Source organism: Canis lupus, chromosome 3, assembly GCF_003254725.2.
Source record: "Canis lupus dingo isolate Sandy chromosome 3, ASM325472v2, whole genome shotgun sequence".
NCBI classification, from domain to species: domain Eukaryota; kingdom Metazoa; phylum Chordata; class Mammalia; order Carnivora; family Canidae; genus Canis; species Canis lupus.
The window spans coordinates 25,972,697-25,993,874 of NC_064245.1; the positions used below are offsets into that span (position 1 = coordinate 25,972,697).

General features: G+C 43.7%; 1 protein-coding gene and 1 pseudogene across 3 annotated transcripts in view; both read right to left on the bottom strand.

The window, feature by feature from the left end:
* Positions 1-21,178, bottom strand: part of RASGRF2 (Ras protein specific guanine nucleotide releasing factor 2) — a 237,898-nt gene that overhangs the window by 17,402 nt on the left and 199,318 nt on the right. For all 3 annotated transcript variants that reach the window (XM_049108314.1, XM_025437016.3, XM_025437017.3), the window contains 4 exons: positions 11,338-11,450; positions 4,218-4,278; positions 3,765-3,868; positions 810-894 (listed from right to left, as the gene is read on the bottom strand). In XM_049108314.1, the coding sequence (XP_048964271.1) occupies positions 810-894; positions 3,765-3,868; positions 4,218-4,278; positions 11,338-11,450 (363 nt within the window). The remainder of the gene's footprint in view (positions 1-809; positions 895-3,764; positions 3,869-4,217; positions 4,279-11,337; positions 11,451-21,178) is intronic.
* Positions 4,221-9,398, bottom strand: LOC125754842 (60S ribosomal protein L23a-like; annotated as a pseudogene).

A 21,178-nucleotide genomic window follows, 5' to 3' on the forward strand; every position in this document is an offset into this window, starting at 1 on the left:
CATTCATTCAGTAAATACAGACTCTGCAAGTACCCTGCACAAAGCAGGGAATCTACACTATTGTTTTGTATTTTGATGCTGGATGACTAATTTGCCCACGGGGAATCCTGATGGTCTTTTTTAACATCATCATTATTCCTCTTACTGTATTTTAGTAGAACTGGTAAGGGAGCCTTCCCTTTCCCTAGATAGGCCTGAAGACACTCCCACCTATGTGGTTCTGCCAAAGGATGAAAATCATTAGGACAAAGCCAATTAGGAGTTGGTGGGTATAAAAGTAACTCTGTCTTACTGCTGGAGAAAAGCAAGGCAGGGAGATGGACCAACAGCTGGTCACCATTGTGCACAGCTGCAGTAACACTGTAATTATGCTCCAAGGGGTCCCTGCCAACCATGGAATGCATGTGTCCTGAGTGCTCGGTAATAATGGGGATGATTTCTACTAATCCAGCCTTACTGTCACCAGCACCACTAGAGACCAGGGACACATGTGCTATTAGAACTAGTCAATGTATAACCACAAAGTAATGATGATTATAACAATAGAGCAGCAATCTATGCGTCACTGGGCATTTACCAGACTTGGGTACTATCAAAAGTGAATCTCTTAGGTCTGGAAGTTAACTGGAAGTTATTACATCATTGTGAGCAATTAGAGAAAATACAGGATTTTTTTTTTTTAAAGAAACATTTTGTCAGTTTTGTTTAAAGAGTGGGTAGTAGATTTGCTTAATTTTAGAGAAGAAGTCTTAAGACCCTGATACTCATCTTCTATAACATGCCTTACGTTTTAATTTTAGGTTACTCACATCATTGAAGTGTTGGCTGGTTTTCATAATGTAAGGTGTTCTTTCATTTTTATCCAGCTTCATCCACCCCTGCCCAAGAAATTCTCTGTAAGTGCAAAAGAGAACAGAAAACCAATTCAGTTTTTTAAATGGTGGCTACAATCTCGAACAATGAGCATGAATATTATATACATTAAATTTGTTCCTCTCACATGAATTTTGGCTCATCTCCATGATTTTACCGCTTGATGCCAAATAGAAAAATGGTTTTCTTTTTTTTTTAATTTATTTTTATTTATTTATTTATTTATTAATGATAGAGAGAGAGAGGCAGAGACACAGGCAGAGGAGAGGGAGAAGCAGGCTCCATGCCGGGAGCCCGATGTGGGACTCTATCCCAGGACTCCAGGATCACGCCCTGGGCCAAAGGCAGGCGCGAAACCGCTGAGCCACCCAGGGATCCCCGAAAAATAGTTTTCAATTTCCACCTTTCTCTTATAAAGGTTTGGAACTCTGTCCTTATTAAGATCATGATAAAGACTTCTCTGAAATTGGAACACAATGACCAATTCGAGAAGAGTAAAGAGGCTAAGGACCAAGTCAGGAACCCAGATTATTTTCCTTGGATCAGCTTAAAAAATTTTTAAGCCTTAGTAGAAGGGCTGAAAAATCCATCACTATGAAAAATGTTAATGATGAATAACGTGTTTTCCTCCACTTTGCTCTGATATTCTCCAGGACAATGTCAATTCCATGGGCAGGGATTTTCCTTTGCTCTCCCCAGAGCCCAGAACAGGACACACAGTGAAGGCTGAATGAACACTGCTGCTACCACATCATATGGTGAAGGCAGTTACAGTGGTAGGAGCTCAGCCCAGTAGAAGGTCTGTCTTCTGAATAACCTCCCTGCTCCTTCACTTCACTGATGGCAGAAGGCAATGGACAGCTAAACTGGAGCATGCAGGAAGTATTCTGTATAGGCATGACTACATGTAACCTGAAATGAAAGGACTCTGACACAGGAGCACCTGGGTGGCTCAGTGGTTGAGCATCTGCCTTCGGCTCAGGTCGTGATCCCGGGGTCCTGGGATCCAGTCCCCCGTCAGGCTCCCCCTGGGGGCCTGCTTCTCCCTCTGCCTGTGTCTCTGCCTTTCTGTGTCTCTCATGAATAAATAAACGAAATCTTTCAAAAAAAAAAAAAAATAAAGAAAGAAATTACTCTGACTCTGGATTTCTTAATTCAGAAATGTTGACTGAGTCCCTGCCAAAGGTTTTTTTTTTTTATTCCTTCAAGTTCTGTAAGGCTGTTGGACATAAAAGGGTGCCAGTTCCATAAATGAAAATAATTGGTAGATGTTCACACCAGAGAGCACAGGGAGGAGAGGAGTGGAAGGGAGAGTCCCAGAAAGAGATCAACCATGGGGGTTTGGCCTTTGCTCTTTCTCTTCCTTTATGGTGATCACACTCATCTCCCCACTAAATCCCCACTGCACTAGAGGGGAGTCAGGAGGTAGCAGGCAGAGGCACTGTGATTTCTTTCTTTTTTTTCTTTTCTTTTTTCTTCTTTCTTTCTTTCTTTCTTTCTTTCTTTCTTTCTTTCTTTTTCTCTTTCCCTTTCTTTCTTTTTTCTCTCTCTTTCTTTCTTTCTTTCTTTCTTTCTTTCTTTCTTTCTTTCTTTCTTTCTTTCTTTCTTTCTTTCTTCTTTCTTGAGACAGAAAGAGAATGCAAGGAGGGGAGGGGCAGAGGGAGAAAGAGAGAATCTCAAGCAGGCTCCATGCCCAGTACAGAGCTTGGCGTGAGGCTTCATCTCAAGACTCTGAGATCATACTTGAGCCTAAATCAAGAGTTGACCCTTAACCGACTGAGCCACCCAGGCACCCCATGGCACTGTAGTTTCTACCTCAAGTCTTCAAGTAGTTACTGGATTCACCTGTATAGCCAATAGGTCACATTTTGCTCCCCTCCCTTCTTGTTCATGGGTAGAGACAGGGGGAGGGTGAGAAGATACAATGCATAAAGAAAACCCTGCAGGGGCATCTTCTGCCCCTTATTACCTCTCTGACATAGCTGTAGCTCTGACCACTGCCATGTCTGAGCCCACATCATCATGATGCCCTCCTTCTCTACCCATGACATGGGTCACATTTGTATCTCTTGCCCAGCCCCTCCTTTACCCTTCATTTAGCTATTTCAAGGACGTGTGCCATCAGTTGTCATATGTCCAAACAAAGGCCTTGCTTGTGGAGCTACTGACTGTTGCAGCTGGAAGGGGCCAGAGGGCCCCCTTGTGCTCTATGTGAGAAGCTGAAAGTGTTGATACATATGGACGCTCACCACAGGGCAGCTCACACAGCACAGCTCTCTGCTCCACACACACCCCAGGTAAAGCTCCATCTTGGGAATCTATCTCTACTGTTGTAGAGACTCAAAGTTCAGCAATACTTGTTGATTCATGGAGGTGAATGAGTAACTGAAGCAGAATTTACAGATTTTACCCAACATCAGTGCTTCTCAAAGTATAGTCTTAGATCACTCAGTTCTCAATGGGGTTCTCAGTGAAAAAGGTTTCCTGGGCCTCCATCCTACTAGAATCCGAATCTCTGCAGGGGCTATGTAGGAATATACATTTTTAACAAGTTTCCCAAAGGATTTTAGGCACCATGAAGTCTGAGAACCACTGTTGGAGCCATACTGAGGTTTCTATAATGCAAGGATGTGAGGGTACAAAGAAATTCACATGCCATGGGGACCACTAAACATAAAGAAACATAAGAGTAGCCATCTGGACAGCCCCCAGTATTTCCAACTCAATATTTCTAACATAAACTGGGACCAAAAGTCATTGAAGTACGGATCAAACAATCGTAGGATGAAGACCTCACACCTCTGGTGCCTACATCTGCCTTAGGAACAATGGCAGCTCTAAGTGCACAGATCCCGTCCGAGGGGGCCTACAGCTGTGAGGGCTGCACTCACTCGTAGGGAATGCTTCTGAAGATGATGTGGTCCAGGAGGGTGATCTGCTCAGCCAGCTCCATGGCTGACAAGGTCTCAAAGCACTCAGCCTTCGGACAGTCTGTCTGCAAGAGAGGAAAGTGGGAATGAAACACGCCTAGAGCAGGTGCCCAGCAGCTCACCACAGCTACTCCAGTACAAAGTCCATCAGAGATTCTAGCTATGAAGAAAATGGTAAAAGGCTCAGAAGAAAATGGTAAAAGGCTCAGAAGTATCAGCCAACATTAACAGTATGGACCAACTGCTAAGCCCCAAGTCAAATTTAGTTAATCTCATGGTGCTTCCTTGAACCATAAACTACGGTTCATTGAACTACGGTCAAGCACCCAGTTACCAGTTATGGGCATAATATTGCTTGCCTTTGAGAAGTAGTCTGCACATAATTGTGCTGGATGGGACCATGGCTGGACTCACCAGTTGAATTATATCCTCTAATTTTAGGTGGATGTCATCTTGATCATCTTGTGAAAGGGCCCTAAAAAATAAATAAAAATGTCCTCCATGAAAAGACAACAGACACGCCAGGAATGAAATGTCAACTTTTCCTGGCTGGCAAGTTGGAAGGTTTGGGTCCACTAGGCTGTGGTGCCTGCTGGAGGTTGCAGAGACATGACCTGGAGATGAGAAATCAAAGAAACAGGAAAACACACAGTTAAAGGCACAGGAGGATCATCGAGAGGGCTGACTTATCCCAGGGAGCCAACTTGTTACCTACACGGTGGTAGTCGAAACACCCACCATCAAAGCAAGCCTGTGCATGAGAGGACCAGTGCCGTGAGTTCAGGCATCCTGCAATACTGTCAGTGGGGGATCCCAAGAGGCCTGGGGGCCCCATCCACATTCCTCAACCACCCACCCTGCCCCTTCCCTGCTGATGCCAAAGCAGAAGATGCAGAGCCACCTCCTCCCTGTGTACACGTAGACCAGAAGTGCAAGGGTTGGGGGGGTGCGGGTGTCAAGAATTTGAGCAATGGGAGGCAGAAGCCAGCAGGTAAACTCTTCTCTCTCCCAGATGGACTTCCCTGAGATGCATTTGGTGCTGTAGCACCCCACACACAGTTATTCAGCTCTCAATATTTTTTTTTCAGTGATGAATGACTGAATAAATGCATAAGTTAATTAACCCTGAAATGGGTGCTGGTTTCAGAGTGGGAGAGATATTTCATGTCCAACAGAAGTTCAGAGTCCAGGAGAATTATACTGATTATATAACTTACCATCAGGGCCAAGCATTTTAAGTTTTCCAAGATGAAGGCACAATTGCATATTAAAAGTACTAAAATGTTTAAACAGTCCCAGGTCACGTAGCCTGTCTGCTGGAAGAAGGCAGTTTTCAAAGAAATTACAATGTGATGTTCCGTTGTGCTCTGAATTGATGAAAACAAAACCACCCCTTCAAAAATATGAAATCAACAGAGATGGGTTACTATATACCTGCTACACTCCAGCCACGTGTGAGCCACCTGATACACACTCTCTCGTATCATAAAAATATGCCTTCAAAGTAAGCATTCTGATCTCCATTTTACAGATGAGGAAACCAAAGCTCAAGGGAACTAACTTGCCCAAACGTTTGGTCAGCTGTGCTGTCCTGCTGCCCTTGCTTGTCCTAGGCAAGTGTAAAAAGGCACCTCTCTGAGTATCCAGCACAGAACACATCCCAAAACGTCCAGTCTCTTCCCTCTATCTTTCTCTCTTACAAAAGCTCTTGGCTGTTTGCCAGGGAGAAGATTCCTTCTAGATGACAGGAGTAGCAGAACTCTGGCCAGCAATGAGCCGTATTATTTGTGAGCAGAGAGAAATACTCATCATATGATAAAAGGCAGATTAAGGTGAGGAAAATATAAGCAAACTCAAGTCTTTCTCCAAAGACTGTTAAATCACCCTTAAGGATTGCACACAAGGGAGAAAAGTGACTCTTTCCCAAAGCTTATGTCATTCTTTCCAGGGTAGTCTAGGTTCCTGGAGAGAGATTGGTGGCCACATAACTATGTGTACCCATGGAAAAGATCTTTCTTTACGAGGCTGGGCAATAGTCTTTCCTTGGAAAGAAGTGGTCAAGGAGTTAGTTAGCTTCTATCAAATGTTCCTTTCCTTGGTGATCTCACACTAATGTTTCAAGATGTGTTCTGGTCATGTTAAATTATCTACCATTTTTTCTTTTCCCAAGTGCCTATCTTTGTTGCTTGGGGCTTTGTGAGGCTTGGGGGTCACCTTTTCATGACCTGAACCTATTCCAGCTGACCACCCATGAGGTCAGACTTTGTTGTTTTGTTTTTTTTTTTTTTTCTCATCTTTCGGCATGTTCCTTGTCTACCAAAATCTACATCTACAGAGATTCAGAAGCCACCTAGTCAGACAATGTTGGAGAGGAAGTAGTATTTTAGAAATAGAAGTCTTGATCGGAGGTTTTTATTCACAAACAAGACAAAAAACTAGATATGCCAATTAAGTTTCTTCATCAGAAAGTAACCCCTGTGAGACTACGTGAGACAGAAGCAGGTTTATTATTGGAAGCTTTCAGTTTACTGTATAAATGTAATATATGTTTGCATACAGTTCATGTTCATATCTCATTGTTTGACAGCTTGACTGCATATACATCTCTAATGTCAGGGTTACATTTAACTACAATGTGATATGTCTTTATCTCTCGCAACCACAACTTGTATTCACTGGGGGGGATATTCACAAATTTTCCCTTAGATGTGAAGGCCCCTCTATCTCTGGCCCAGTTCCAATAGAGGATGGACTTGCTCCTAGTCTCCTGACTGCCATAGTGCTTTGACAGACACTCTGGGATACTGGGTTTCTCTCACATCTCCCAGTTGGCATGATCAACTTAATATCTGCATTTATAAATGAAATGCCAAATAAAAAATTTAAAAGGAAATGGGATTTTTCAAGTTCTATGACTGGAAAAGTCCTTTTTCAACAGCAGAAATCAAACAGTAGAAACAGATAGAAATCAGAAATCAACAGTAGAAATCTTAAAAACAGAGCCAAGAGCAATTGGCCTCTGTCTGAAGACTGATCCACACTCTCTGGGCTTCCTGCTTGCTACTGAGAGTGGCCGGCTTATGCCCATGGCATAACCTACCTCCGTCTCTGCTCCTCCTCACTTTGTGAATGGTCTTATCACTTGTTACTTCCCCTTCTGGTACCTTCTGGTACTTTTCCTTCCTTGGCTTTCTTGCACATGGCTTTTCTTCCTTCCAGGCTTACTTGAGCCCATGGCTACGTATGCTCTGAAGTCAGATGTCCACACATGCATGGAAACCTTTAGTACTAAAATCTCCCGGTTTGGGTTGGAAATAATTCCCTGTTTGCTTCCAGATTAAGAAATAAATGAGGGATCCCTGGGTGGCTCAGCGGTTTGGTGCCTGCCTTTGGCCCAGGGCGCGATCCTGGAGTCCCGGGATCGAGTCCCATGTCGGGCTCCCGCCATGGAGCCTGCTTCTCCCTCCTCCTGTGTCTCTGCTTTTCTCTCTCTCTCTCTCTCTCTCTCTCTCTCCCCCTCTCTGTCATGAATAAATAAATAAATCTTAAAAAAAAAAAAGAAATAAATGAACAGGAGATCCCTGGGTGGCTCAGCGGTTTAGTGCCTGCCTTCAGCCTTGGGTGTGATCCTAGAGTCCTGAGATCCAGTCCCGCACTGGGCTCCCTGCATGGAGCCTGCTTCTCCCTCTGCCTCTCTCTCTGTGTCTCTCATGAATCAATAAATGAAATCTTTCGAAAGAAAGAAAGAAAGAAAGGAAGGAAGGAAGGAAGGAAGGAAGGAAGGAAGGAAGGAAGGAAGGAAGGAAGGAAGGAAGGAAGGAAGGGAGGGAGGGAAACATCTTTATAATTTTCCATAATAATTATTATCATTTCGTATAATTATCGTATGTTACAATTTTCAGATAATTTTTAAATAATCCTTTTGATGTGTGCCTAGGTGGCTCAGTTGATTAAGCATCTGCCTTCGGTTCAGGTCATGATCCCACGGTCCTGGGATGGAGTCCCACATTGGGCTCTCTGCTCCACAGGGAGCCTGCTTCTCCCTCTCCCTGTGCCTGCCGCTCCCCCTGCTTGTGTTCTCTCTCTCTCTGTCAAAAAAATAAATAAAATCTTTTAAAAAATCCTTTTGATTTGTTTCTTTTTCAAAAACTCCATGATGAGATTTTTTCACAAAGAGATTTCATGAATGATGGTATTTCATTGGTGATGGTTATATAGAGGTCTTCCTTCCTATTCTACTTTGTAATCATTCTGACATGATTTTTAAAATATAAATATGTAAGTATCATACATATAAACATAAGCATCTGTATGGTAAGTTATCAAAAATCCTAACAAATTACTGTACCTTCCTCCTCTAATCACAATCGTGTATGCTGGGGCAGGGACTGGGAAACTTAACACAGGTGGGATGAATTACTTGGCAGGAGAGCTTCAATCAAAGGTCAGTTTTCTTGTACCACAGGATTTTATTTATTTATTTATTTTTTTGCACAAATATATTCACTTACTTGTTGGGAAGATAAGTGAGTGCCTAGGAGACCCAGCTGACCCAAGAGGGACTCAGGGCATGGCTGTCTGCTAAGCCAAAGGGCTGCTCACCCCACTGGTATCTGTCTGCCTTAGTTGTACTTAGGGCTAAACAAAGACTTTTGTCTTGGCCTCATGGGAAAAAAGATAGGTCAGGGGGCGGGGAGAATGGATGGTGTAAATATCTATTCCCTGCAGGCTCTTTGGGTGGATTTTGAATTGTGATGGTAAAAGATGGAGCCAAAGGAGCTATTTTCACCAAAGATGGAAAAGACCAACACCAAGACTCTGGGTTGAGTGAGGCTGTTCTGGGGCCCGTCTGGCTTAGATCCCTAAGGCAGGTGGCATCTTTGTCAGCTTTTTGATAGGGAAATAATGGCTTTAGAGGACATAGCATTTTTTTTGTGTGTGTGAAAAAATTTAGATTTAGACTGATAGCCAGCTGGACTCAGTTTAGATGATCCCAATTTTGTTGGCAACACCCAAAGCATCATGGTCAGGAGCCAGTCGAACATATGCTTTCTTCTCTCCATCAGGCCTGATCAAGGTGTTGACCTTGGCCACATCAATGGCATAGAGCTTCTTCACAGCCTGTTTGATCTGGTGCTCATTGGCCTTGACATCCACAATGAACACAAGTGTGTTGTTGTCTTCTATTTTCTTCATGGCTGACTCGGTAGTCAGGGGGAACTTGATGATAGCACAGTGATCAAGCTTGCTTCTCCTGGGGGCGCTCTTTCAAGGATATTTGGGCTGCCTTCATAGACGCAGGGTCTTGGGTCGTCCGAATGTAGGTGAGGTACAGATCTTCTTTTTGTGTGTGTGTGGGTGACTGTGCATGCCTTTCAGCACCACTTTCTTAGCTTTCAAAGCCTTTGCTTTGGCTTCGGCTTTGGGAGGGGCAAGGGCTTCCTTCTTCGCCTTCGGCGCCATCTTCAGGACAAAGCATTCTTGACAGAAACAATGGTGGCACTGATAAAGTCTCTCCCTCGGGTGGTATTTGGGCAGTGAACCTGAATTAAGATGCTAAGGCAGAAAAAAGACTGGGTTTGCTCCTAGCACACAGTTCTTGGGACTTCTGGAATTCTTGGGAAGACTTTGAAAGAGGTCAGAAGTGTGAGTGGACAGCTGGGAGCATCCCATCAGTAGAACTGTATTTTTGTTTTGTTTTTTTACTTCTTTTTTTCCTCTTGCAAAATAGCAAGTGGGTTATGACTATAGTTTTTTGTGTAACAACTACATTGAGATATAATTCCCATGTCAAAGAATTCATCCACTTGAAGTATACATTTGAATTCTTTTTTTTATTGCATTCATATCTTTGTGCAATATTAAATTGGCTTTTAGTGTTATTATGATCTCTTTTGTAGAGACAAGGTGAAGAAGCCTGAGGAAATTTGAGTTTAATTAAGACCTAGCTTGGTTTTACTTGTGCCATATTAGCTTGATGGAAGAAAATATTTTTCCTAAGAGTTACTGTCAGAGTAAATAAAAATAATAATAACAAGTGTAGCAGTAAAATGAGTGCCATTTATGTTTCAGGCATTGTGTTAAGCTCTTTGTACATATTATATCATGTAATTGTCATAACAACTCAATAGTAGGTATCATTAGCCTCATTTTACAAATGAGGGGACTGAGTTTTAGACTCATTGAGAAACTTGGCATCTCCAAGTGTCGGAACCAAGATTATACCTGTGAATGCTGCAAAAGTTAGAATCAGACTCTGCTCCATGTCATGGTCCCAACTGTACCATCTACTAAAATTTCTATTTCTTATTGATCCCACACCTCTAATTCTCAGGTCATTTATTCAACAAAAAGTATGCGCATGTCTTAAACCTGATAAATAATAAAGACTTGGGATGGTAAATAGGATTTATCTTAAGGACTAACTCCCTTAAGATAAACTCCCAGAAGAGCCCCTAAACCAAAGAAGGGTCTGGTGATGGAATCTTGAACTGATGGTACTAAAAATAACTCATGAGCCAATTGCTAAAATGTCACAGACCAAAATCCAGCATCCCTGCATTAGAGTGACTTCCAAAAACATGGTAGAGCTAAGATAGACTCCCTTCTGAATAACAAAGAAACAGTATAGTCAAGGTTAGAAGAAAGAAAGGACTTCTTCAAGAGATTATAAATGAAGATGAAACTAGAAGTCAAAATGATAAAGCAGTATCAGGTCTAGCAGATAGATGCTGGGCTTCTCATCCCTATGTGGGGACAGATGATATGGCCATGCATCAGGTGGAAAGCTGTAACTAAAATGTCTGCACAAAATCCCTGATGGGTATCCTTCTCCCATAGAATGGCCTAGAAAAAAGTTCGCCCATCAGTTCAAGAAACTATAGAAAAGTTTGTTACCTGCTTGAATTCTGGGTGTAATGACAGAAACAAACAGTCTCTCGTGGGAAACCCAAAGTTCAAGCTTTTATGACACCTACAAGCTTTTATACAACCTACATGATGCTGGGAATCCTAACCTGAGAAGTTGTCAGTAAAACTGGCCTAGAACCTGTGAAACAAGCTAAAGAAAACATATAACTACTATATGGTGGCACATCCACAAGCCAGGGGCACAGGACTGTCACAGAAATGCTACAACCCTGCTCATATACCCAAGCTTACAATCAACAACTAGAACCAATAGTAGGAAAACATCTGTCTGCAATGCCTGCTGGGGTCACAGGAGAGATCCTTTAAGGCTTCCTCCTTTTCACTTTTGGTGCTGCAGTGAACCACTGTCTGGCCACACCGAGAGGAGCAACTGCACTCCTGTCTCCACACAAGTTATGTTCCCAGGCCAAGTCTTCCCGAGGCAGCAGACACCAACCTGCCCCCAGAAGAGAGAAGATGATATGTAACATTTGACAGTGACAGCAGAATCCCGACTGCTCCCAGGAATCTAAGATACTCCTTTCTGGTCGAATAGGATCTTATTTTCTAGAACACAGCACAAAGCAACCAATGTCATTAGGAGGAACCTGCAACTGTGTTTTACCTCAGGATATTCGCCGTGGCTTTCCTTTCCTGGGGAAGAAGGTCTGGGTCTCGTAAAACTTCTTCTAGCAAATTTAGGACATTCATCTTTAGTTCGTTGTTGAGTTCAAAATCCTATAAAATAAAATGGAATTTTAAAAATTTTAGTTGTGAAGGTTTATGCTCCATGCCATATGACACCATTTCTCATGATAAATTCTCTAGAAGCTATGTATGGAAATTAAAATGTATGGACCCTAGGACTGTTCTCCCCACCGGAGATCCTGAGTTCACTGGTTCGGGATGGGGTCCTATTGTTGCTATTTCTGACAGGCTCCCCAGAGGGTGGGAATTCCTCAGACATAGGTACTTCCCTTAGCCTGGACCATTGTGCCTCTTCCTTTACCCCTCCACATTTACTTCTAATCATCTTTCACATCTAGGAGGTGATAAACTTTCTCCCAGGAGCTTCTTTAGTCAACCCAAGGGAATAAAGGGCTTTGCTTTGACATTCCCATGGTGCCCCTTACAATAATCTTTACTGTATGTAAAGGCTGAAGTAATGGTCTGGTTTCCCACTGGACCATGTGTTGGATAGTAACTGGGACATAGCAATAGTTTAAAAAAAAAAGATCTGATTTAAGAATAAAGTTTGTCATTTGGGCAGTGACTTGAATTAAGAACTTCAATACAGGGCATCCCAGATGGCTCAGCAGTTTAGCGCCAGCCTTCAGGTCAGGGTGTGGTCCTGGGGACCCAGGGTCGAGTCCCACATCAGGCTCCCTGCATGGAGCCTGCTTCTCCCTCTGCCTGTGTCTCTGCCTCTCTCTGTGTCTCACATGAATAAATAAAAGGAAAAAAAAGAAAAGAACTTCAATACAGATATGCTAAGGGCTAAAGAATAAGTGGCACTCACACACACACAAGCCCAGGAGTGAGACTGAAGGGGCTGCCCACTGGGCAAAGGTGGAACGATTAGAGCATCAAAATGAATAGTGAGAGTGAGAAGTAATAACCAACTGTATCAAAACAACCTGTGAACCCCTACTGATGTTCACAAAGACATACATGGGTAAATACATAAAGAGGGTGGAAGAGAAACTTTACTTTATAGTAGAATTCCAATTAATACATGTAAAGACATTTTAAAAAGCTAGAAAAATCATCATTTTGTCCAAAGCAGTAATAACTGATCAGGCAACTGAATGGACGCCGAAATTTACTGGGAAGCAGAATTTATTAATTCTCCCGGCTGTGCTAGAAATGACGGGTTCATTACAAAGAAAGACTCTGCAGACATCACCTCAATCACGTGGTCAGTTACCCCACTAATAAAGGAGCAAGTCACCACCGGGTACCTACTTGTGTGATGCTCTGTGAAAGCCATCAGTTATTGCACAGTCTCACAATTGCATTGTGAGGAAGCATTGTGCTCTTCGAAAATGTTAATTTATTAAAAGACGAAACGTGGAGGTCTTCCATTTGAAAGGACACCAGAGGGTGCTATCACAGTTCCATGCAACGTGCGAATCTGGATCAGATCCAGGATCAAGGGGAAAATGTTATGATGGGCATCCCTGGGACAAGTGGCAAAAGTCCAGCCAGGACTGTGTACTAGGTGGGAATATTATCAATGTTAAATTGTCCTGAATTTGGTCATTTTACTGAGGCTATTTAAGAGCAGCTCCTTGTTTGGGAGGGCAGCAGGCGGTGGAAAGTGAGAGAGCATAAATACGGTCAGCATGTAACTATGTTAACCACTATTAGGAAGGTAGATGGGTATTAGTGTTTCTGTTAAAACAACAAAATTAAAAGTCAACCTACAGAATGGGAGAAGATATTTGCAGATGACGTATCAGATAAAGGGCTAGTTTCCAAGATCTATAAAGAACTTCTTAAACTCAACACCAAAGAAACAAACAATCCAATCATGAAATGGGCAAAAGACATGAACAGAAATCTCACAGAGGAAGACATAGACATGGCCAACACGCACATGAGAAGATGCTCTGCATCACTTGCCATCAGGGAAACACAAATCAAAACCACAATGAGATACCACCTCACACAAATGAGAATGGGGAAAATTAACAAGGCAGGAAACCACAAATGTTGGAGAGGATACGGAGAAAAGGGAACCCTCTTACACTGTTGGTGAGAATGTGAACTGGTGCAGCCACTCTGGAAAACTGTGTGGAGGTTCCTCAAAGAGTTAAAAATGGACCTGCCCTACGACCCAGCAATTGCACTGTTGGGGATTTACCCCAAAGATACAGATGCAGTGAAACGCTGGGACACCTGCACCCCGATGTTTATAGCAGCAATGGCCACGATAGCCAAACTGTGGAAGGAGCCTCGGTGTCCATCGAAAGATGAATGGATAAAGAAGATGTGGTTTATGTATACAATGGAATATTACTCAGCCATGAGAAATGACAAACACCCACCATTTGCTTCGACGTGGATGGAACTGGAGGGTATTATGCTGAGTGAAGTAAGTCAATCGGAGAAGGACAAACATTATATGGTCTCATTCATTTGGAGAATATCAATAATAGTGAAAGGGAATAGAAGGGAAGGGAGAAGAAATGGGTAGGAAATACCAGAAAGGGAGACAGAACATAAAGACTCCTAACTCTGGGAAACGAACTAGGGGTGGTGGAAGGGGAGGAGGGCGGGCGGTGGGGGTGAATGGGTGACGGGCGCTGAGGGGGGCACTTGACGGGATGAGCATGGGGTGTTATTCTGTATGTTGGCAAATTGAACACCAATAAAAAATAAATTTATTATTAAAAAAAAACAAAGAAACAAAATAAAAATAAAATAAAAATAAATAAAATAAAACAGAATAGTGTTACATATTCTGGCATTTTTTCCCTCTTGATTTGAAATTTTTAAAGGTAAAAAGTTGAAAAAAGAAGTAAAAAGGTAACATCATGTTTCTTGTACTCTCTTATTAAATGCATCCTTATAATACACCGACAGGCAGCATCGGGGATGGTCAGGTTTTCAGAGATGACGTGCGCTCTGCTAAGGCCTGCTTTCAATGTCCTGACTGACAGGCTATCTTTTTAGGTGTAGGCCTGAATGTGTATTTTCCCTCCTGTATAAAGTTACTCCTCATAGCTACATTTTAACTTTAAGGAAAGTAATTTTGAAGCACTGACAGTCCGAGTTCTTTTAAATGATTAGAGAAAACACTGCTAATTAGAATCTAGTAAGAAGAAAACAGCACATTTTCCCTATATTTAGTAAATTAGGAGCAAAAAGGTCCATAATTTCACAAATTGCAGACAATGTGACAGTCTGCCCTAATTTGAGTTGAATATTGTTGTGCCTCGGTTCAGTGGAGAATCGTGCAAGAAATTTTTCTCCATGTTTTGCTTTTACTACTGGACAATCACTACCATTTCTTTGGAACAGGAGCCACACGGGCCTGGGGCAACACGGAGCTTAACATCTCTCAGCATCCTCAGGCTTTCAGCTGATATGTTTTTCTAAAATTTCATCTATTTATTTTCCAACAGCTTCTTGGCTGTTGGTTTTGCTTTTAAAATGTGTGCAAGAGGGCAGCCTGGGTGGCTCAGCAGTTTAGCACCTGCCCTCAGCCCAGGGCACGACCCTGGAGTCCTGGGATCGAGTCCCATGTCGGGCTCCCTGCATGGAGCCTGCTTCTCCCTCTGCCTGTGTCTCTGCCTCTGTGTGTGTGTGTCTCATGAATAAATAAATAAAATCTTAAAAAAAATAAAAAAATAAAATGTGTGCAAGGAAAAGAGGGTAATATCTTGCTACTGTGTTTTATTTGCCTTTGCCCCATTTCAAGGTTAAGGGAATATTTGTATACAGCTAATAACCTCACTAACTTCGATCCCTGAGCACTACCAAAGGATTTCTCAGCCATCAGGAGTCTGTTTCCTTAATGAATATTGGTATTTATTAGTGATGATAGAGTCTTCCTGTAGCTGTGTCAGTCTCTAATGATGCACATAATCTGATTATCATAAAAGGATTTGTGTGAAGGACATCAGGCCAGTGTTTGGACCTTGCTGAGGGATAATCAGCAGTTTCATCAACAAGCTCCATTGACTACCGACTGCACCCCATCCTGGGCTCAAGAGGGGAAACAGTTCTGAGACCCCAGGAAGGCATTTCATTATTCTGCACTCTGGAAAGACTAGCCTTTCAAAGAGACCCATGAGGGCAGCCCCAGTGGCGCAGCGGTTTAGCGCCGCCTGCAGCTCGGGGTGTGATCCTGGAGACCTGGGATCGAGTCCCACATCAGGCTCCCTGCATGGTGCCTGCTTCTCCCTCTGCCTGTGTCTCTGCCTCTCTCTCTCTCTAGCTGTGTCTCTATGAATAAATAAATAAAATCTTTAAAAAAAAAACAAAAAAAACAAAGAGACCCATGAAAACTTGGTGGGATCTGACCAGACACCATGTGAAGCACGATGAAGGTTTTAGGTGAACATTTGCTCTGCTGCTGATGTAGCTGATGGAAAGCACATTATCCAGTGATGGCTGAGTATGAAATGTAAGAATTCTCACTCATCGTTTCCCCTGACATTTGCACAGGTTTTCCCCATGTTCAAGGTGACCTGCTGTGCATGTTTTTAGTTGTCCCTCAGCTGGGCCAGGAGCAGACAAGGCAGGAACCCATGATCTTGTGTCACATGTGGGCCACTGAGGCTGAAGGGATGTGATCACATGGCTGAGACATGTCAGGAAGCACCAGAGTAAGGACAAAATCACAGGTCTTCCATGTCACTCTGGTCACCTGCACTTCTACCTGTCAAGGTAGCCACGAACCGCCGCAGATCCTAATGCTGTAAGTAGGGCTGGAACAGGGACTGAGATTCTATTCTAACGAGCTACTGGGTGATGCTGATGACACTTTCAGTTCAAAGACTTTGCCATTATTTTTTAAAATTCATGCAAAAAAAAAAAAACTTCTTAAAATTGGACTAAGAAAAAAAAAGGAAATTCTCATTCCTTTGATGTACTACCTAGACTGTAACAGACTAACATTTTTTTTTATTGGAGTTCAATTTGCCAACATATAGCATAACACCCAGTGCTCATCCAACATTTTCTTTTTTACCAATGCCTGTAAAATGCAGACTTGGCCTAACCGCGCAAGAGCTACCACTTCGATAGAAACCTGGAGCAGCTAAAAGGCACTTGCCCTATGTAAAGCCAGAAGTAGATTCTTCATAATAAGTCTGCCTGACAGTCATTTTTAAATTATCTGGAATCTAATTTTTGGTCCCATTTCCCCAGGCGCTGAAACGGGAAAGGAGAATCCTGGAGGGAGGTGGGCGGCCCCTGCTGCGAGGCCGCAATCGGGGTGCCCACGAGGTGGCGCTCCTGGGCCGTCCGGCCGCGCGGGAGTCGGGCCCCCACCTGCAGGCACCTGCGCGGCTCGGCCACCCCGCGCACCCCGCGCACCCCGCGCACCCAGGAGGAGCCTGTCCCCGAGGCCATCGCGGCGACGGCTTACGCAGGGCAGGTTTTGTTTTCCAACTGCTGCAGCGGAGATGAGGACACAGACGATCAGAAAGAAGAAACCACCCTGCTTCCAAAGGTGGGGAGCCCAGAAAATGGGACGCTGCTCCGTTTCCGTCCCCAAAAGGGAGACGACAGCTCGCAATCCTTCAACACTTCCTGAGCACCTCAATTTATGAAAGGCGGAGCAAGAACAGCCGCGGGCCGTGGGCAGATGAAGGAAAGAAACGTTAGTAACTATTGACCCCTGGAGCCCGGGACAGTGTGGCCCTGCTGCGCTGAGCCTAAGGAGAGCTTCTGGGCCTGCAAATGCAGCTCCCGGGGACCCCGCAAATGCAGCTCCCGGGGACTCCCACAAATGCAGCTCCCGGGGACCCCCGCAAATGCAGCTCCCCGGGGACCCCTGCAAATGCAGCTCCCAGGGACTCCCACAAATGCAGCTCCCGGGGACCCCCGCAAATGCAGCTCCCGGGGACTCCCACAAATGCAGCTCCCGGGGACCCCGCAAATGCAGCTCCCGGGGACTCCCACAAATGCAGCTCCCGGGTACCCCCGCAAATGCAGCTCCCGGACACTCCTGCAAATGCAGCTCCAGACACTCCTGCAAATGCTGCTTCACCGAACCCCTGCAAACCGGTGACAGCTCACGTGGAGTATCCAGGAACACAGCAAATGCTTGGGGATAAGAGGTTACCAGTCAATAATGCTAGAATCCTCCTCAAGAGATAAGCTGTGGCGAGATGAGTTTATTTTACCCAGATTTTATTGACTCTGCCCCAGCACATTCATAAATGATTAGAAAGTCAGTATTCCCCTTAGGTTAGTGAGCAATTCCTAGGGTCATAATTGTAAGTAAGACTTCCGGGAGTTGGCCACTGCTAGGTGATATTTTAATCACTTTATGATCTAATTTCACCCTTGATGGCAACACAGTTCCAACCATGACTCCCATTTTATATACAAGGAAGTCAAGGTACAGAGAATCTAAGTGTCTTGCTCTAAGTCAGGAGATAGCAAGCGGCGGATGCAGGACACTCCCGAGGCAGGGTCGGCCGCAGCCGGAGTGTCTAGCTGCTAACACGGCAGCCCGTCCAAAAACAGTGGCTGCCAGTGAGTTAGAGCTGGTGGCTTGGGCCGAGGACACATCAGACTGCTGCTTGCCACACTGAGTCGGGAACTATTTCCACCTATCCTAACACCCATTTGAGAAGGAGATCTTGAAACTCAGGTTTGTATGAGTAAGACTAGATCACACGACAGGAAAATAATCTGTGGCACAATAAATCAGATTCTTGCTGACGGCCGAGGCATGGTGGCAATTACACTCATCCTTTCATGGGAGAGCAGGGTAACGATTAGTTCCCTTACACTATGTATGGCCAAGGGAACTCCAGGACATCGGGAAGATCTGATTCAAAAAACAAAGTTTGAGGGGGATCCCTGGGTGACTCAGCGGTTTAGCACTTGCCTTCAGGCCAGAGTGTGATCCTGGGGACCCAGGATCGAGTATTGAGTCAGGCTCCCTGCATGGGGCCTGCTTCTCCCTCTGTCTGTGTCTCTGCCTCTCTCTGTGTCTCTCATGAATAAATAAACAAAATCTTTAAAAAAAAAAAAAAGTTTGAGGGTAAAGAGAATTATGAGGAGAATTTCTCACTGTAATCAGTACAGTGTATTCCTAACTGTGGCCAGAATTTTTAAAAGCTAAGTAGAAATACTGCGGAATGGAGTAAGTAAGACCACATAAATTTCAAACCTGGGACAGTGGGCTCATAAAGAAGGGGCTTAGGATGTATTAGGCTCAAAAATAAGAGCCTGGGGTTTGACAATGACTTTCAAGAAAATGAAGAGTGTGCTGCTGTTTTGTTTTCTTTGACTACAGAAGATGAAGAGTTTAATTTACATTGTGGTGGAGATTTAGGTTAGATCTGGGCCCATTTTGTCAATTGGGAAACCGAGGCAGAGATGCCCAGTGATCTTCCCAAGATTTATGCAAATCAACCTTGATAGGTTGAGGATATGCTTTTCTGGATTCCTCATTTTAATGACCTAGAAATAACAAGTCTCGAAACCAATGTGGTTTTCAATTCTTTTGAGGAGGGGAGACTTTATTCAGAACTTAAATGTTGAAACCTGATCCCAGGGGGAGATTGTGCTGGCTAAAAGCTGGCAAGGGACACTGTGCACAGCACCTGTGTGACCTCGTCCACCTGCCACCACCCCTGGTCGCCCTGCCTTCTTGCTGCCTCTGTGCAATCTTGACTCTGAATCACAGTTCGTCATTGGAAAAGTGAAAGGCAGCATTTTCCAGCATTTCCCATCACCTGACTATAAAAGTATTTTAAAAGCCTCTTTGCCTTACAAAAGGAACAACCTACTCTAAAAACATCAGGAAGGCCATTAACTTTGGAATAAAACCCGACAGAGCAACCCCACAGTAATTCTGAATTTTCAAATACCTGTTCAACACTTACTCATAAGGTTCTAGAATCTCCAAAGAGGAACAGAATATACCGAAAATGTGTAACTGACAGTCATGTTGCAGCTTATGCACCAGGAAAAGGTGCTAAAACCGAGATATGATTAAACCCCAGATTTGTTAAGCATGGGTGCTCCTGGTGGGTGCTCAAATATTTGTTGAATGAATGGACAAAAGTTCTAGGGAGGATACTTGACTTGGAGACGCGTGGTAATATATTACCTAATTCTTCTTAAACTGGAGTTTTCAGAAATTATTTTAGCAGATGTGAGGTGGGAGGCTACCAGAGGGAGGCACAATGCAGAATGTGGAAGATGTTAGAACAAAATTAACTGGGAGGAGGCAAATGGCAATGAATGACACCAACTCAGCAACAAGGAAGGACTCCTACAGGGAAGAAGTTATTTGACCGTTTTCTAACAAATGATTCTGCATCTGAATGACTTGCTGAAATCCAGCCTCTAGACCTGAACTGCTGCACCTAGAAGAATTTTAAATACTGCCCACAACCTTGAAATCACGAAACTCCCAGGCTTACATCGCTGCATCCCAAAAGAGAATCAGTCAGTTTAGAAAGCATTTATCAGAAGAAGGATTTTTCCAGGTGCTCTGTTTTCCACTGGTTTCTAGAGAGGTGGTTAATTGATGCGGATGGTAGCTTTCAAGACAATGACAAAGATTGGTGAGAAAAAAAAAAAAAAACCCAGTTTGCAAAAACTGCTTTTAATCTTCTTTTTAAATTTTCTTAGGTAATTAATGCCACATGGCAACAAAATGATCACTGACTTTAACTCAAAGAGTAAGTCTTAGTTTCTAAGTTATACTTTGTTCTCCATGCCCTGACCCAGAAGAGGAGAAAAGACTGGTCAAGAAGACTGGTGGGCAAACCTCAACCCTTTGCCCGTCGAGAAGACAGACTGAGAGTCAGGAATGTGGTGGAAATGGAATCTTTGACATTCATCCAGGAAGAAACTTTATTTTGCAAAGATGTTAGGAGGTACAGGTTGGTGGCATCTGGAAGCAGCGTGAGTACAAAGAAAAGGGCAAAGGGTAGGCAACAACACAAGACCTGAACAAACCAGCTGATGCCCCTAGAGCTGAGACAGCTCCTTGGAGTCCTGGAGACAGAGTCCTAACATGACAGAGGGGCGCTGGTCTAGAGGAGGGCCCGAGGACTCAGTCCTGCGAGCCACGGGCTCCAGAAATACCTCCTAGGTCCACGAGGGAGCATGACCATGGAGAATGGAAACTGGAAGAAGCAGCTCCTGATGTACATAAAATCCTGTATGGTGTCTCTCGCTGTTTTCTGTCCAAGAAACCCATCCACAGAGAGTTAAAGAATCCCGCTGTTCTACAGAAAAAGCGAAGTTTCTGTCTTGGCCACAATGGGAACTGAAAATAAGTTCCATTTAACACACTGGTTTCCTAAACTCTTAATTCTGTTTCACACAGACTTAAATAAATCCTGTTGTTAATTTCTCACTGTTTTCCTTTTCCTTTTCTTTTTTTTTGAAGACATGCGTGGAAAGCTTAAGGAGAATTTAAAGGATGACAAAAGGGATGTATAAAAGGTAAGAAAAAACTCTGGTAAGTAGTTAAAGGAAGTAGGATCTTCTTGGTTGTTTAAAGTTAGAAAATGAAAATCGGGCAGCCCGGGTGGCTTAGCGGTTGAGCATCTGCCTTCAGCCCAGGGCGTGATCCTGGGGACCCAGGTTCCAGTCCCACATCGGGCTCCCTGCATGGAGCCTGCTTCTCCCTCTCCCTGTGTCTCTGCTTCTCTCTCTCTCTGTCTCTCATGAGTAAATAAATAAAATCTTTAAAAAAATGAAAATGAAAATCTATTTTCGGGGTTAAAAAGAAAAAGGAAAGTCCATCATTATCAGAT